Source organism: Pristis pectinata, chromosome 10 (assembly GCF_009764475.1).
Source record: "Pristis pectinata isolate sPriPec2 chromosome 10, sPriPec2.1.pri, whole genome shotgun sequence".
NCBI lineage: Eukaryota > Metazoa > Chordata > Chondrichthyes > Rhinopristiformes > Pristidae > Pristis > Pristis pectinata.
Window position 1 is genome coordinate 82,155,636 of NC_067414.1, and position 19,335 is coordinate 82,174,970.

The following is a 19,335-nucleotide window of genomic DNA, read 5'->3' on the forward strand; positions in this document are numbered from 1 at the left end:
ATGTGTTGTTTATTAAGGAGCATCTCTTGTGCGCCCCCCTCCCCTTTATTAGTTTATAAATCTGTACAGGCAAAGTTTTGTATTTGTTGCAACTATTTTGAAATAAAATATTCTGCTTCAAGCTTTAGGAATGTGGGAGGCAGTCACCAGTTATGACATTTCTCATTTTCATACTTCCATACAGATTTCTTTTTGGTCGTTGATTTCACTGTTGGTTAATCCAACTCAAGGCAAGACATTAAATGAATTACTGGCAGAGAGGGGTGGGTGCAATTAATGTGGAAGTGTCACCCTTAGTTGATAGTCAATGGAATCACAGCATATTTCTGCACATAAACATCTCTTCATCTGCATTACTTTTTGTGAGAAATCTCACATAGAGGGAAGGAAACGTCCATCTAGTGTACCCCAAGATGGGAAAAGAATTTGTATATTTTTTGCATAATGTCATTTGCAGAGATGGTATGCAAGATGGTGTTCCAGTACTTGACTCTTCAGATTTGCATCTACTTTACCAAAATTAGAGGAGAATTTTAGCCACAATCAATACTGAGCTTCTCAGGTCAATTTTCCTTTTCTTCACACCTGCCAATGATAAGCTGCAAGCCCATATCGACCAACAACTGGATTGAGAAAGGTTTCTGTAGCTGGGCGAGAATCAAGGACCCAGAAGCAGACGTTCACACCACCCTGACATTAGTGATTTTAGTTGCAATGAAAGTTCAGCTCTTCTGTAAGCAGGTGCCCACTGTTCAAAGGTTAAGTAGTTACATTATGTTGACATGCCTTAACAAGTGTAATCTTCTTGTTTTCAAGGGGGTCAGCATTATGACAAGAATCAAACTATTCTCAGCAAATTTGATGAGGTTCGGCCAACACAGAGGTGGGACCTGGATATTGTTTGATCCTTTCGAAATAGAAACAGAAACGGAAAACGCCCTAGCACTTTCTAAATATTATTGTCTACTGTTAGTACAATGTTACACTTTCAAGTAAATTCAATAAATAGAAATGTTGGAATCTCAAATATTGTTATTTCTTATTAACAACTGCCATCTGCTTTATGTTACATTATAATCTTGTCTGAAGTCATTATTATTCTTGCACTTAGTTCATGTGTTGGCAACTGGCTGCTCTTGTTTTAGTGTTTAACTGAGGAAAGCTCATACCTGGTGCAAAAAATGCTTTCAAATATATTTTTTGAATAGTATTTATAATTGACTAACCCTGCTCACTTATTTTACTGAACACTGGAAATCTGCTTCAGGAAACGGGTATAATAACTTCTCTTGCAAATTAATGCATTAGGATGAAGATATATTTTTGCAATGATCCAATACTGACACAGTAGTTCTCTGTAAAAGTATTGCTGCAGATGGCAGTTCATAACAATATCAGAGGGTAACATGCAGAGTGGAATATCTGTCACATTGGATGCTTATGTTGTAACTGCTGTTGTGCTGCCTTAGTTTGTTCAAAACATTAAAAGTTCAGGATATATTCTTGGCAATTGAGATGGATATAAAACTTCCTTTAAACATGTAGCTACTGTAATGGCTCTGGGTTTGTTGGAACAAATTGAAAGTCAGAGATAATTTAAAAATTTTAAGAACTGTTCTTTCAAGTAGTTCTGGCTCTTTATTGATGACTTTCATTTTGTGCCTGAATTATGAACTTGGGTTCAATTTTAAATTGTTTGCATTAAAAAGCTATTCTTACACTTTGTGTAATATAGTAGTTGGTCCTGATCGTTTTAACACAGTCACAACTCACTAATATACAGATTTTAAAAAAGTAAATTTCACACAAATTACCTGAGGATGATTTAACATAGCGATGTGGATGTCCTCTCACTCACATCTTTGTAGCATGTTGAGAGTTGTTATGGGCAGGCCCAGCAATTCCTCCTCTGTTATTGAGGCAGTTTAAATGGCGGTATTATTTGATAAACTGTGTCAGGGATCATCATAAACAGTCTCACCTTAAGTTTCATAACCTTTTAATTAATCATGCATTCTTTGTACTTTAAAGTAACAGATGAACTGGGATCTACATCTATGTAGTTGTATTATCTTTAGTATTAGGTTTGATGATATTTTACCTGTACTATCCTCTTGCTCACTTTTTTCAATTCAGATATTGCAACAATTATTTGTGACCTAAACTTGGATAAATACTTGTATAACCATATTATTTACAGTTATTTTGGTACCTGAAAGGTGGACAATGTTTTATTTCCCTTAACAGAATTTAGTTGCTACTATCAGCAATGGTACTGTGTTTGTTACTGTTTTGAACTGTTTATGCAAAAACTTGCAAAATAAAATGTTTAAAATTTGACTTGTTTTGTTTTTGTTTTTGCAATCATTCAACATGGAATGATTCATTCTGTACAGATTAGCAGCTGAGCTCAATCATTCTCCACGCCTGTTGATTACAGTCTTCCCTCTTGCGTGACCTCCTTCCATTTTCAGGAAAGCCTGGGGAACCTCAGAAAATGGGAAAATCTGCTCAACAACTGGTCGGATCTGAAAAAGAGAGAGCGAGAGAGAGAGCATAAAAGAATTATCTCTGGCAATTATTCACTGCCCTGAGCCAACAAAATAATTGCACAACAAAAGTAGGCTAAGGTTTGAATATGAAGTTCGTCTTTTATCGTTGGCTTAATGCAATGCTGTCCTGAAACAAATATGGCAAAAGATGATTAAGAGTTGGATCAGAAGGGTGCATCTTGCATAGGCAACATAAATTTTTCATGGCCAAAAAGCAATAGATGCATTTCTTGGCAGTCTCTCAACATTGGACAATGACCACCACTAACCCATGGTGTTGCTTCACTAATTCAACCCTGTTGTGGGTTATACCTGCCCCAGTACATATTATTAATTCAGCTGGTAAAACTGGCTTTTAGAACGTTCAAACCTTTTCTTATTTTAGTATTTAATTATCAAGGTAGAGTTGATATTCTGCCTGGCTCTGCTATCATGCAGAGCCCCCAATGCCAATAATAATGCACATGGCGTGAAATATTTTGCTAACATTTTGTTATTTATCTTGCATTCTTATACTCTTCAAAAGTTCGGTGAGAAAGCGCACCTGTGGCAAATCACTGTTAGCTGTTCAAATCACTCCAGTTCTACTGTCTTAATTTTTTTTAAAAAGCCCTAAAGGTCATTCTATCCTGGAAGTCAAATTCATCCATCAGTCAGCAACAGCATCTTGTGACTCCTGAAGGAAAAGTTCTTTTAGATAGTGGTTGGGACAAAATTAAGGTCGAATGTAACTGGTAAAATATGGCAACAGTCACTATAATGAACTCCATAAAGTCCAGTCATGTAGGTATGTTATCTGAAAGACACAATTATTGAAATCTCAAGAGGGGAAAAAAAGTTTTTTAATAATAAAAAAAATTCAAAAAATAGCAACAGATGGCAATAGTCTGGTGATACTGCTACAAATCAATCTACATCTAAAATACAAGTCAAATATACACCACACCAGCGGCTTTATAATCTGGTAAATCCAGGTTTCCAAACTGGTTCTGGAATAAATAATCTTTTAAATTCACGTAGTCACAGGAACAACAAAATTCTGGAGCTGTAATGCAGAAAGCAGGTCAACTGGAAAAATCTGCCACTTTGAACGTAATCTTTCAGACAAACACATGATAAGAGCAGTAACAAACATTTCTGAATACCAAATAACAAGAGGAGTCATTCAGTTTCAATCACTCGGAAGGACTGAATGAGACTATTCATAGTGCTGTGGGTATAGATGGCAATTTAATTTTCACTAGTGAACGAGAACTGCGTTAGGATCAACTCCTTCACAAAACGCAGTAGGCCAACTGTTGCAGATACTCACTTTTTGCAATTCATTGGAGTGGACAAGAACTCTCAAAGGCTTCATTAACATGACCACAAAGAGCCAGACAAGGAGTTATAAATAATAAAATAGTGTGCACTTGCCTACTGCCTATTACACTAGTGGAGAGTCAGTTGACAGAAGGCATAGCATAAAACAGATGGACAAATGTATGATGACCTAACAACAGCCTAGAATCTACTGACTGAGCCCCAATTCCTGCTCTTTTCACTGGTGGCAAGAGTGTAGGTGATGTTACTACCATGGTTGTTCTGGGATAAAGAAAATTGGAAAAACAGACATTCTCCAGAATGCCACTCATGAACAAAGTCCAGCACAATACTATATGCCAGAAATGACTGGCAGGGCTTCAATCAGTCCCTGAGATTGCAGATGCAGAGTGTGTTGGTGCAACTGGAGTCTCCCACGTCACAGACAGAAACTGTGTTGCCGAGGGCAGTAGTCTCACAGTTCCAAACCCAGTGCTGCTGATGAGCAGCCAGATCCATGCCATCAGTGAGACTGCTAGCCCACTGTCAATATCTCACATTCTGCGCTCCTGACCTTCTGGATGTCACAGATGGTGCAGGGATACTAATTTCAACCATCACAACATCATGTAAGCAGATAATTATGCACTATTCTCAAATAGAATGGAGGAACATAGCACAAAACACACCCTTCACACCAATTAGCACCTATTTATGCAAGTCACATTTTATTGGCACCACATATGTATCTACTCCACCCAGATTCTACCACTCACCTGCACACTAGGGGTGATTTACAGTGACTAATCACCTAACAATCCACACACCTCTGGGATGTGGGAGGAAACTGGAGCATATGGGGAAAGCAACGTGGCCTCAGGGAGAACGTACAAACCTCACACAGACAGCACCAGATGTCAGGACTATACTCAAGTTGCAAGAACTGTGAGACTAACAGCTCTACCAGCTGGAGCAACAAACAGTCTGCTAGAGGAACTCACCGGATCGAGCAGCATCCATGGGAGGGGAAGGAATTGTCGACGTGTCAGGTCAAGACCATGCATCAGGACTGAAGCATCGACTACTCCTTTCCCCGCCCCAGCAGATGCTGCTTGACCCACTGAATTCCTCCAGCAGTGTTTGTTGCTCCAGATCCCAGCGCCTGTAGTCTCTATGACTCCAGCTCTACTAGCTGTGCCACTGTATTCCATAAAAAGTCAATTCATTGGAAGAAGCATTGTAATTCCCTCACATCACACACTGTGAAGATAAAATGGCCAAACCCAACAATCTCCCTGGAACATTCACAATCCACAGAGGATCAAACCATGGCCAATTTGAACCACACCCACAAGTAGAAAGACTGACTGCCAAAATTCAGCAAGGCAACGACATTCATAGAAATTGCCTTCAGTTCCTTAAGTTAGAAACCAAAAACACAAATAGTTTCGCCACAAGCAAACAACTGGTGATAAACAAATTGCAAAAGATGTCACAATTGTGGATTCTCAAACAGGGCATTTGAGAATACATTAGAAAGATGTTAATGGAATAATTGTAGACAAACATCAGAAGCAATGAAGAGAGGAAGTTGGCTAAAGGAGTGAGAACAAATTACTTTTTGGAACAGTACGTAACTGAGTGCTGCCCTACCCCCTTCCCCATCACCCCTCCAACCCAGGGATAACATCAGACTATTGTTCTTTCCAGTGCATATAAACAATTTAGATTTGAGATTAGGACACCATCAGAATTTGAGACAAAATAAAAGGTCTGATTAACAGTGAAGATCAATCAAATTATGGAAAAGACAGAACCGGACTAAGCAAGGATAATTTAAGAGACACCTCTCTACAGTGAAACACCACACACCTGTAATCATAGAGTTATAGAGAGGCACAGTACAGAAACAGGCCTTTTGGCCCAACCTATCAATGCTGACCGTGATGTCTATCTGCGCTAATCCCATTTGCGACACACATCTCTACAGCAACACACCATGTGCCGGTCATCTAAGAGGTGCCTCTCTGCAGTAAGGCTTTTGCTCCAGGTATACACAGCCCTGGTTAAATGGCAGTTGAAATATTGTGCGCAGGTCTGGTCTCTCTGCCTAACGAAAGAGATACTTGCAATGAAAGAGGGACTGTAGCAATGCTCCCTGGGATGACCAGTTAGGTTGTTGGGGCTTTACTGTGCTACAGTGAACAATCTTGGTCAAGTGAAATGGGTGCAATGCACACACAGAGCTCACCGTGTGACTGTACCATGCAGATTCCAGGGCATTGAAGGTAGCCTCCACATCCATGGGTGAGACACAGAGAATATCAACCACAATCATACTCCATTTCAAAGTTGGATTGCACAGAAATTAACCAGAGGTAGAATCAGGGACAGCCTGTAGCGGTCAAGCAGCCTGCCGTAACTCCAGCCTTGACAGCACGCCAATGTCCAGTGGACCCCAGAGTGGCTCCTGGAGGAGGCCAACCTGGATGAGCTGGTCATTGACTTCAGGAAAGGGGGGCGATGTACATGCACCTGTCTACATCAAAGGTGCTGAGGTCGAGAGGGTTGAGAGGTTCAAGTTCCTGGGAGTGAACATCACCAACAGCCTGTCCTGGTCAAACCACGTAGATGCCATGGCCAAGAAAGCTCACCAGTGCCTCTATTTCCTCAGGAGGCTAAAGACATTTGATTTGTCCCCTTTGACTCTCACTAACTTTTACTGATGCACCATAGAAAGCATCTTATCTGGATGTATCACGGCTTGGTACTGCAACTGCTCTGCCCAGGACCACAAGAAACTGCAGAGTTGTGGACACCGCCCAGCGCATCACAGACACCAGCCTCCCCTTCCCTGGACTCTGTCTTTACCTCTCATTGTCTTGGTGAAGCAGCCAGCATAATCAAAGACCCCACCCACCCGGGTCATTCTCTCTTCTCTCCTCTTCCATTTGGTAGAAGATACAGGAGCCTGAGGGCACGTACCACCAGACTTAAGGACGGCTTAAGGTTCCCTTACACAATGAGATGGACAATGACCTTGCGATCTACCTTGTTGTGACCTTGCACCTTATTGCACTGCACTTTCTCTGTAGTTGTGACACTTTACTCTGTACTGTTATTGTTTTCACCTGTACTACATCAATGCACTCTGTACTAACTCAATGTAACTGCACTGTGTAATGAACTGACCTGTACGATCGGTATGCAAGACAAGTTTTTCACTGTACCTCGGTACAAGTGACAATAATAAACCAATACTGATGAGGGGCTCCTGAGAGCAATTTTAGGGTCACAGATAGGTCAGGCGGGAAGGCTTGGTGGGAGTTCAATTGGTATTGGTGCCTTCAGGCTCCTGTATCTTCTACCCGATGGAAGAGGAGAGAGAATGTCCCGGGTGGGTGGGGTCTTTGACTGTGCTGGCTGCTTCACCAAGACAATGAGAGGTAAAGACAGAGTCCAATTCATGTCACTCTTGGCAGAACTGTGTGGCCAGCATTACACTGGATGAAGCAACAAGTCCCTCTTCCAAGCCCCAGTGACCCGTGTTGTGACTCAGTACACAGAAAGAGTCTCGAATAGGGAAAAAAGGGGAGGGTGGTGTAGAGAGAGTGATGAGGAGGGAAGAGAGAAGGAAAGACAAGAGGGGGAAGAGAGAGAAAGAGAGACAAGAGGACAAGGGGGGGGGAGGAAGAGACAGACAAGAGAAGAAAGGGGGAGGAAGAGAGATAAGAGAGGGGGCATGGGTAAAGAGATAGCATCAACTTTCCATAGGGTTATTAGCTGCTGTTCAGTAAGGATCATATCGCCACCTATCGGAACACGAGCTGTTGGTTGGTTGGTTGCAGTGAACACAACACATCATTCATATATTAGATAACCAAGTTCATCTGGTGATTTCTTTTCATGAAGAAACCCTCCAGGAAATTTCATTTGACAGTCACATTATGTACGTACAAAATCAGGCCATAATTCCAAATCAATTTTGATGAAAAGAATTGTTCCTAATTAGTTAAAACTATCTGCATTGATTTAATAGTTTTGACAATCATTTAAAGGTTTTGACAGTTTTGACAGGAAGCAAAGCTGAGGGCAGGAACACAAGGACATAGGAACAGGAGTAGGCTAACAGGGCCCTCCCCTGTAATTCAATATGATCACGGCTGATCTATGCTGGTCTCTTCTACGCCAGTTCACCAGAACACTCACTCACTCCATCTTTCAAATATTTATCCATCTCCACCTTAAATATATCCAGTGATCTGGCTTCCAACACTCTCACAGGCAAAGAATTCCAGAGATTCACTTTCCTCTGAGAGAAAAGAATTTCTACACACCTCATTTAAATGACTGTCCCCCTATTTTGCAGCTATGTCCCCTTGTTCCTGACTATCCCACTAGTGAGAACATCTCAGCATCTACCCAGTCAAGTCCCCTTAGGATGTTATATGTTTGAATAAGGTCACCTCCGATTCCTCTAAACTCCCAACAATGCAGACCCAAGCTGTTTAGCGTCTCTTGCTCGGACAACCCTCTCATCCCAGGAATTAGCCTGTAGAATCTCGTTTGGACTGCCTCCAATGCTACCATATCCTTTTTTAAGTAAGAGGACTAAAACCGTGCACGGTATTCCAGGTATGGCCTCAACTGAAACAAAACCTCCATATTCTTAATCTTCAACCCCTTCATAATAATAAAGGGCAAAGGGACTATAGATGCTGGAAATTGGAGCAACACACAAAATGCTGGAGGAACTCAGCAGATCAGGCAGCACCTGTGGATGGAAATGGACAATCGACATTTTGGGTCAAGACGGAGTCCACATGAAGGGTCTTGACCCGAAATGTTGACTCTCCATTTCCCTCCACAGATGCTACCTGATCTGCTGAGTTCCTCCAGCATTTTATGTGTTGCCCTTCATAATGACAAACATGCCATTTGTCTTAACTATTTGTTGGACCTGCCTGCTAACCTTTTGTGATTCATACACTAGAACATCTTGATCCCTCTGAACAGGAGCGTGGGACACTTGGGTCAGGGAGATGGACATTCCAGATTTGGAACAGGTAATTCAGCCATGGGTGACCAAAAGGTGGTGATTATGAGGGAGTCTGCCAGCAAAATCCAAGCCATTACACATTTCCCTCTCTACAGATGCTGGCCTCTCAAGAGCCTACTGCACTTCTATTATTTCAGATGTTTTGCTCAAAAATACCACTGAAAGGTGATGAGCTGCCAAAGAAATGCAATACTTCAGATCAGATATAACATTGGTCTTAAACATCCAAAAACATAATTTGGTCTTTACCTACTATATGTTTTTTTTTAAATATTGTTGAATATCAGACTTTACCAGCTGTCAATACTGTCTAGAGGGTAGGCCTTTCATAATGCACCAGGAGTGGCCCTGTGATCACTCAGACCATGTTGCTGAAGCCCAGGACACCCCAACGCAGTAAGTAGACTGTCCACTTCCAAACCAGATGAGACCACAGACCATGACTGCGGACACCATAGCCATGCCATTGAGGTCTAACCCAGTGTTTGCAGTGGGCCAGCTCCTACTGTTATTGAATATGGCTTGGCAGGTCCAGTAACAATGGGGAACCTCAGAAGAAACATCTGCAGGGAGCACAGGATGATGTGTCACTGGGAAAGGTCAAGTCAAAGATTTTAATGGAAACAAGTGAATATTGTTTGATCTAAGATTCTGGGCCATAGCGAGACAACAGGCATGTTGGCTGTGGACGGTTCTGGCACAAAGCTACACAGTCACTGAGAGCGAATGGCCATCTGTGCTGCAACTTCACAGCCAGGCTAACAACATGGTCTGAAGACAAATGAGACTGCAGATGCTGGAAACTGGAACAAAAAAAACAGAATGGTGGAAGAACTCAGTGGGTCAAGCTGCATCCGTGGAGGCAAAAAGGTGTATGTCAACACTTTGGGTCGAGACCCTGCACCTAAAATGTGAACACACACCTTTCCCCTCCACAGATGCTGCCTGGCCCACTGAATCCTTCCACCGTTCTCTTTGTTTTGCAAGGACATGGCCCATACTGCTGTTGCATCCGTACCTTTCCCAGCCCTACTACGTAAATAGATCCACTGGCTGTGCAATCAGCCCAAGCCACTCTTAATGTGCAGGGGTCATTCTTCAGATTCACACAGGTGGCCCAGTGGCCTCTGTAGCAGGGTCATCTATTTAATCGCCTTTCTGTCCATTCCACGTCTCTCCCATTTGTAAAAAGTATTCATCAAATGTGAATTCGAAAATTGCCAGCTCCATCTGTTCCCAACAATACCTCAGGTGGTACATCCCAGATCATGACAATAAGCTGCTTGTAGAAAAAATTCTTCCCTCTGATACTTTTGCCAATTATCTCAAAACAGTTTCCTCCGATTATTTATCCTGCTTTGTACTTAGATAAGATTTCTTTATTAGTCACATGTTCATCGAAACACACAGTGAAATGGATCTTCGCATAGAATGTTCTGGGGGCAGCCCACAAGTGTCGCTACGCTTCCGGCGCCAACATAGCATGCCCACAACTTCCTAACCAGTACGCCTTTGGAATGTGGGAGGAAACCGGAGCACCTGGAGGAAACCCACACAGTCACAGGGAGAACGTACAAACAGACAGCAGCCGGAATTGAACCTGGGTCGCTGGCACTGTAATAGCGTTACGCTAACCGCTACACTACCGTGCCTGTCCAAGACGTTACCATGCCTGCCCAAGATGAGAGAGAATGGAAGAAAACAAACTGAGGAAAAAGTTAGAGCAGAAGAAACAGCATTAGTGAATACAACAACAATTCTACACACTAGGTATCTGACTGTGTGTCAGAATAACTGGGCTGGGGATATCAACAAACCTGTATTATGTTTCACCTCTGCAGCTGCCAATCCAATTTTTATTAATAATAATACAAGTTTGCAAAATACTATACAAGCTAACACGCCAAGCCCAGAAGCAGCCATTAACATCCCCAACGGAACTGCAATCCAAAACAAAGAGAGATAGCACATGACTCAAATGCTGGTTCTTTTCAGTTATGCAATTACTCAACAAATTTTCCCCCTCACTGATAGAATTTAAAGCAATTATGCAACGTGGAGGATTTTGAAACTGCTGAATGGAATAGTCACAGCATTCATCTTATGCAGCAAGTTTCTCTGGACGCAAAACATCCAGTCCATTCACTGCCGTCATCTTTCATTGTCCTGGTCTTATTGAGGATTTAACCAAACTGAAAACTCTTCAGCAACTCAACTGAGGTTGAGTGATGAAAGCGAGTGGAACTGGGGTCCGAGGGACGCAGCACATTATGGTTGCAGTGTGTACTACTTACAAGGTGCACTGCTGTAACTCACTAATACTTCTTCAACAATACCTTACAAAACTGCAGCCTCTACCAACTAGCAGGTACATTGAAGCATCATAAGTAACCTTCCAAGTTACACATTGGTCTAAATTTTTCCCCAAATTTTTCCTTGAATTGAAGTAAGTAGAAGGGAAATGAACAGGGCAATGCAGGATGGCAGAGAGGAACAAGGAATCCAGAGGGTGAACTGCAAGATGGATGGCACTGTATCCGGAGAAACTTTTTTTTTAAAGTATTCATTTTCAATATTTGGGCACCATCGTCAAGGGCAGCATTTATTTTCCATCCTTAATTGCCCTTAGAAAGTGGTGATGGGCCATCTTCTTGAACTGCTGCAGTCCTCCTGAAGGAAGTACTCTCACTGCGGCAATGGGCAGGGAGTTCCAGGGTTTAGGCCTGGCAACATTGAAGGGCCGGCGATATATTTGCAAGTCAGGATGGTGTGTGATCTGGAGGGGATCTGCAAGTGGTGCTGTTGCCATGCACGTGCTGTCCTTGTCCTTGGCAGTGGAAGTGTGAGATGCTGTCAGAGTAGCCTGGGTGACTAACTGCAGTACATTTTGTAGATGGTACTACACAGTGAAGCCTCTTAATGTACAGAATGAATGGTTATTGATGGGGTGCTGGTCAAGTTGGCTGCTTTGCCCTGGATGGCATTGACACTACATACATTCAGGCAAGTGGAGAGTATTCCATTACACTGATTTGTGCTTTATAGATAGCAGAAACACCTTGGGGCACCAGAAGTTACTTGCTACATGATACCCTGCCTCTGACCTGCCTTATAGCCACTGTATTTATATGGCTGGTCCTGTTGAGTTTCTGGTCAATGGTGATCCCCTAGATATTGATGGCAGGGTACTTAGCAATGGTAATGAAATTGAAGTCAAGGGTAGGTGAATATATTCCCTTGTTTTGTGCAAGGTCATTGCCTGGTACCTTTGTAGCACAACTATTACTTGCCACATCAGCCCAAGTCTGAATGCCATCTAGGTGCACATGGCATGGGCTGCTTTATTTGCTGAGTTGTAACGGGAATTGAATAGCGTACAACCATCAGTGAACATCACAGTAGTCCAGAGATGATTTTGCTGAGCTCCACTTAATTTGGGTATTTGCATGGTCCCGTTGGAGTCAGAAGGTTGGAGGGTTAATCTCCAGCCTGCAGCTGAAGCGCATTATCCAGGCTCACTTTCTCATGCTGAACCAATGGATGGCAGCATTGCCCAGGATTTCCAGTGGGTGACAGATTAAAAAAATCCATCTTCACTACTGATGGGAGACACAGTGGTGGGTGGGGTGGTGTAATGTCTCAGTGCCCTAGCAACACTCCTCCCTCAGCCAATGAGACAATCAATTCTAATGACGCATGACATCCACTGCAGAAGGCTAAAGGGGAAGTAGCAAGGCTGTTACAGGGAACAGAAGTTGAAAGCTACATCACAATCTGCCTTTGTCTTTTGTAAGGTACAAATTGTCGTACAATTTCTGAGTTCTGCACTATGCAAGAAAGTCACCCGCAGCTAGATTGTAGCAAGGGAACCAGAAAATGTTTTTGTCATAGAGAGAAGGGTTGACCTATTGGAGGGTTTTTAAAATTATGAAAGGTTAAATGAAGAGAAGGTGATTTCATTCATGGCGAAGCCCAGAGCTAGGAGCCAGAACAATATCCTTGTTGCTAATAAATCAAATCAGGATAAATTTATTTATCCACAAGGTGATGAAATGGGGAACTTGCCACCACAGAGGGCAGTTGAGGTAAATAACGTTGAGGGTACGTTAGGTAAGTACACGAGGCAATAAGGAATGGAAGGACTGCTAACAGGGTGAGAAAGGAAAAGGAAAAGGCTTCTACATTAGCATAGACAATGAATTATAGTGTGTGCAAAGTTTATCTAATTCTGTATATTGGGGTTTTGTTTCCTTTATCCAAACGCACCTTTCTTTCTTCTACAAGTTCCGTTATTTCATCCAGAGATGGACCACTTGGAGCAAATAAGGCCCAGCGGTAGTGAACGCCTTTGCTCAGATGCTGCAATGAAGAAGACAGAAAATGTGTTATAACAGGATGCAGACTCTCGAATTTTCTACATGAATAATACTTCAAAACCTGTTAGGACTGGACTCAATGCCACTATGAATCCATTTAGCTCAGTGTTCACAAAAAAATCATTTTTTCTCTCCTGCTCATAAGTTTAAAACTAGCAACCAAGTGCTTCTCCAGAGGCAATGGAATGAAAGTGTGCAAGGCCTCTGATTTACTGAGGACCTGGTTCTACGCGTCGCCAGATAATTACAGCAACAAATACCTTTGTGAAGGTATTAAACAGAGAGTATACATTGTGTGTTTGGTTGGCTGTCAAAGATCTCTAGCATAAATAGAGGGAGCCAGTGAAATAACTGAACCTCAAAGTAACTGGCCCATTCTCAGATCTTGATGCAAGCTAATTTGTGTTGTGTGGATGAAGGCAGTTACCACAGCCTAACCTCATGAGTAAATCTTTTGGCTGTTATGTCCTGAGGACAAGTTTCCATGTTCTATAAATGCAGGTTATGTCTTTCAACAGTTTTGGCAGAAGCAAGGTATTGTGGAGAACGATAAGAAAACTGGGTGATGTGGGAAACTCTAATGAAGCTAAATGCATTTGAAACAAGGAAACTCTGGACTATGGGCTTCTTCCAGATAGAGGAGCATCTGTAATTTCCTTCTACAACATCAGACTCTCTGCTGCCAAAACCCTCATGCACACCTCTAGACTCACTTTTTCCAGTGTCTTTCTCACAGCTCTTCCAACCACTACCGTGGGATGAAGTCCACCTCAGAGCTCCTTCGTCTCACATCCTGGTGCCTGCGTTCATATGTTCTTCATCATATCAACCTCAAAATCCTCACCCATGTCTTCTAATCCTTCCAATCCTTTCCCCATCTTGCTTCCTCTATTTCACTCTCTATACCACTTCTAGCCAAGTGTCACCTACTCCAGGGGTCACCTACTCAACCATCTTTGGCTACATTCTCAATTATCACGCTGCACCCAACTCAAAGTATTATCTCACACAAAATACCTCAAATATTTGATTTAAACACACTTTTACACCTCCCAGTCCTAACAGTTCCTCCCCTTATCCACCAGACACTGATCTCTCCTCCCATTTCCAGTGCTGTGGTTGGGACATTTTGCTCTGGTAAAGGCACAACTTGCATGCACTGGTGACCTACTTTCATTTCTGGGATATTAGAATATTACAGCCTGTTCTTATTGAAACCTGCAGAACATAAAACATTAGAAATAGAAGCAGAAGTTAGGCACGGTAGCGTAGCAGTTAGCGTGACGCTATTACAGTGCCAGCGATCGGGGTTCGATTCCCGTCGCTGTCTGTAAGGAGTTTGTACGTTCTCCCATGTCTGTGTGGGTTTCCTCTGGGTGCTCTGGTTTCCTCCCACATTCGAAAGAGGTTAATTTGGGGGTTTAAAGTGGGCGACACGGACTCATTTGGCTGAAAGGGCCTGTTACCACGCTGTAAATAAAAGTTAATAAAATTTTAATTTACAAACACTCTTCCCTGCTACATCATTCAATGAGATCATCTTTCCTCAGTGTTGCTTTCCTGCATGAACCCCATAGCCTTTAATTCCCTTGCTATCTTAAAAAAAATTATCTCCGTCTTGGGTATACTCCGTGACTGGGCCTCCACAGCTCTCTTGGGGAGAAAATTCCAAAGATTCACTACCCTCTGGGTGAAGAAATTTCCTCTCATCTTTGTACTGAATGGCCATTCCCTTATTTTGAAATTGATCCCTGCCTCCGGATGCCCCAGTTAGGGGGAACAGCACCTCTGCTTCTGCAGTTGAAGAATTCTGTCCATTTCAATCATCTTTCATTCTTCTAAACTTTAAAGAGCATGTGCATGGGCTGCTTAACCTCTCCTTGTATGACAGACTCTCCATCTATAGAATCAGTCTGGTGAACATTCACTGCACTCTTGCTATTACAAGTATATCCTTCTTCAGTTAAGGAAACCTGACCTGTACACAATATTCCAGGTACAGCCTCACCAAAGTTCTGTACAATTGGAGAAAATAAACTCCTGCGTTTTGCACTGAAATTCTCTTGCAATAAAGACAGATATATTATTTGTATTCTCACCTTTCAGCTTACTAGCCTATTCATCCTTTGCCAATTCTGCCAATTCCAACATGATCCCCCCACTAGACACATCTTCCCCTCCCCACTCCTTCTGCAGGGACCACTCTCTCCATGACTCCCTGATGCATTCATCCCTCCCCATCCACCCTTCCTTGACCCCTGGCACTCTCCACTGAAACAAGGTCCCTACACCTCCTCCCATCACCATCCGGGGACCTAAGCAGCCCTTCCAGGTGAGGCAGAGATTCCCATACACATCCTCCAGTCTTCTGCATTCAGTGCTCGCGATATGGCCTCCTCTACATCGGCGAGACCTAGCGCAGGCTTCGCGATCAATGGCCTTCTGGAGCTCCTGGTAGCATGCCATTTCAACTCCACTTGCCATTCCCACATCAACCTGCTCATCTTCAGCCTTCTCCACTGCCAGGGTGAGGCCCAACACAAACTAGAGGAACAGCACCTCATATTCTGCCTGGGCAGTCTACAACCCAACGGTACGAACACTGAATTTTCCAATTTCAAGTAATCACCACCTCTTGCGTTTCCCCCCTCCCTTTCTGATCCACCTCCAGTCATCCCATTTTTGTTCCCTTTCCCATACCCTCCCCCCTCCAGCTCCTGTCCTGACCCATTTTGTCCCCCTCCTCGTTCCATCCACCTACTACCCAACATTTCACCCACTAGATCCCCTCCTGCACCTGCCCTTCAATTACCCAACGGTTCCCATTGTCACCTCCTTCACCAGGCTGATTCCAGCAGTGGTAACCTTTGTCCTGCTACCTCCACCTTCAGTCTCCCCTCCCCCTCCACCTAGTTCCATCTGCCCTTCTCCCCATCAGCCACCTGCCTCTGTCTCCCACCTCCACCCCTCCCCCTCCCACAACCTGGCTCCATCTGCCTGTCATTCCTCACCCCTCCTCGGTCCACCTCTGTCTCACCCCTCCCCTCTTTATACCGGCTATCTTCCCTCTCCACTCTCAGTCCTGATGCAGGGTCTCGATCTGAACCAACGACAATTCCTCCCCCCCCACAGATGCTACTGGACCCTCTGAAATCCTCCAGCAGTTTGCTTTTTGTACCATTTGCATTCCTAATTGACTGCTGTGCCTTCATTTTAACTTTCAATGGCTTGTGAACAAGGACACCGAGGTCCCTCTAACTACCAGCAACTTTCAAATGCTCACCATTTAAAAACATATTCCTCGCTCCATTTTCTCTACCAAAGTGGCTGACTTAACATTTTCCATATTATATTCCATTTGCCATGTCCTTACATTGTGACTTAACATTTCCAAATCCTCCTGAAGCCTCTCTGTATTTTCCTCAGAGAAACTCAACTTTGTACCATTGGCAAACCTGGATATATTACACTTGGTACCCTTATACAAATCATTGAAGTATTCAGAAACGTATCACAGTACAAACACTCCCCCTCAACCTCCCACCACCCCCCCCCCCCCCACATTGCCAAAGGAACAGCCTCCACCCGGGACATTTTCACCTTGCAACCTCTTTGTTCCATTGCCCCTGCTGACTAATAGGCCCAGCTGGATTCTAAGCTGCAAACTGAGCAAACATTGAGGAAAATTATGCTCCAGCAATCAGCTTTTTTGCCTTTTCTTACGCAGTCCCTCGGGACTGAGGATAACTTGTTCCCACTCCAGTGTTCTGGGTTCTGAGGTGACTGATGACCCCATGGACTCTTCCACAGCTCAGTATCCTCTCTGTGGAGCACACTGTGTTCCCAGGTCTTAGGAATGCAGAGAAAATAAATTCTAACAACTAAACCACTTTGCAGTGTTTGCACCATTTGCCTGTGTGAAAGTACAGCCACCAGGTGGCGCGGCTGGTACAGCTGCTACCTCACAGCTTCAGCAGCCCAGATTCAATTTGACGCTGTCCGTGTGGAGCTTGCATCTTCTCCCTGTGACCGTGTGGGTTTCCCCCAGGTGCTCCGGTTTCCTCCCACATCCCAAAGGCATGTGGATTGGTAGGCTAACTGGCTGTGGTAATTTGAGCATAGTGTGCAAGTAAATGGTAGAATCTGTTGGGGGGGGGTGGAGTTGATGAAAATGTGGGGAAAATAAAATGGTATTAGCGTAGGATTAGTGCAAATGGGTGCTTCATGGTCAGTGTGGACTCCGTAAGCCAAAGGGCCTGTTTCCATGCTGATACTAAGTAAGCCACTACCTATCAAATACCGGATCAGACTTACAACCTCACCACACAGAAAAGCCTTATATCCAAAAGAATACAGTATGTCACAGGATAAATTCAGTTTACATGCACACTACTGAAGTCCTTATGGTGTTGCAAAGGTCCAAAGCAGATGTGATATTCAACTGACACGGTTGGTCCGTTTTTTTGTTTTTTCTCCCCTCCTGTGGAGCACTGATTTATATATCTCTAAGTACTGATAGGTTGTTGATGATGGAAGTTTTGTTGGATTAGAAGCTACTCAGACCCTCTCCTTGAAGACAGTTCTAATTCTACCATCTTAGAATTCTAATTCTGTTATTGTCACTTCAGCAGTTCTCTTTGCACTGCTTCAGATTGCACTGTAATCTTTGCACCATTCCGTTGTTCTGTGCTTGTCGCTGTATTTATTATTACCATGTATACTGTCTTCTCTGTGAGCTTCATGTGAGCAAGGAATTTCATTGCAACCCTGGTGTATAATGACAATAAACTAACCTGAAATAATCCCAACAGGCTATCAAAAGATCAGCAAACCCAGCAGGAAATCACTGGTCTGCTTGCTCTATTTGATAAAGCAATGCTCAGTTATGATTAGCTGGTGGTCAAAACAAAAATACAAATAAAAGCCTCAAAACCTTGTAATTTGCAATTAGATTCCCAAGTACATCAAAGGTGTGTTACATCAGCTCGGTATATCCCAAAGCACCCTACAGCCAATAAATTGCTTTTGAAGTGTGCTCACAGTTATATTGAGTATTAGAGTATTGGCATAGATTAAATGTTCATGGCCCTGGAGTGAGACACATTTCTGAAAATAATTTTACCTTTAGGACTTTGCTGCCTACGGTGGCCCCTGATCGAAACATTCCATCAGCGATTCCGAGTCGATCAACATTGAGCATGAACGGCGTCACTAACGTTACGTACGTAGCTCCTGACCATGGCTTCAGCAGGTTCAGTGCCCAGTCCTCTGTACGTCCACCCACGTTATCCAAGATAAAGTCAAATCTGGACAAGAGACAAATGGTTATGATAACCCTGGGAAACCACATCTGCAAATTCCCACCGAAAGTGATCGAAGTAGTTTAGGATTCATTGGAGTGGAGAGGTGTATCATCTTTGTAGGGTTGCTACCAGGATCCTATAACATATTGGGACTTCAAAGTCCCATATTGGGAAGACTGTACCTTCAAAACAGGGTCATTCAGCGGCATTTCTGCTAGGGACCAATGCCACAAGGACTCCCAGAAGAGGGAAAAGTTGTAAGAGGGGCTCACTAGCAATGAGCAACAGAGTAACACCAACAGAAGTTTGGAGCCAAGCCAAGTCATTCTCAAAAGCAGAAGTAAAACACTTGCAACAATAAAGATGGATAAACTATGGCAGTGACCTACAGAGCTCATTTATATGTAGAGTGACATAGAATGACAAAGTGTTGTGCAGTGCACAATACATTTTTAAATATCTGACTTCCCGATTAAAAAATAATTACTTTTTCCAGAGTTACACAATGCAGTAGATATTGTTGAGGAAAGGAGTTTTAAACCATGTGGTTTTGGTAACTTCACCCACTGAAAATTCTCAGATGGGATTTCTGCCTTTTTAAATGGCAAAATCTGCTGGGCCTATTTGCTTCTCATTTTCTACATGTAAAACTAAAGCTGTATTTAGCATTGTGAGGAGTAAATGCAGGGAGAAAAATCACATGATCCCTCTTCATTTCTGGAAACTCTCCTCTGTGGGAGCTT

The 19,335-nt window shown here is 43.1% G+C and overlaps 2 protein-coding genes across 2 annotated transcripts in view; one reads left to right on the top strand and one right to left on the bottom strand.

The window, feature by feature from the left end:
* Positions 1 to 2,340, top strand: part of LOC127575111 (beta/gamma crystallin domain-containing protein 1-like) — a 49,624-nt gene extending 47,284 nt beyond the window's left edge. The window contains 1 exon segment of the mRNA XM_052024770.1: positions 817 to 2,340. Coding sequence (XP_051880730.1) covers positions 817 to 905 — 89 coding nt within the window. The 3' untranslated portion in view covers positions 906 to 2,340.
* A 51-nt stretch (positions 2,341 to 2,391) lies between these two features.
* rtn4ip1 (reticulon 4 interacting protein 1) overlaps positions 2,392 to 19,335 on the bottom strand; it is a 36,605-nt gene continuing 19,661 nt past the window's right edge. Inside the window, exons 7-9 of the mRNA XM_052024769.1 lie at positions 18,412 to 18,595; positions 13,180 to 13,272; positions 2,392 to 2,528 (exon numbers count right to left, since the gene is read on the bottom strand). Of these exons, the coding sequence (XP_051880729.1) occupies positions 2,415 to 2,528; positions 13,180 to 13,272; positions 18,412 to 18,595 (391 nt within the window). The 3' untranslated portion in view covers positions 2,392 to 2,414. The remainder of the gene's footprint in view (positions 2,529 to 13,179; positions 13,273 to 18,411; positions 18,596 to 19,335) is intronic.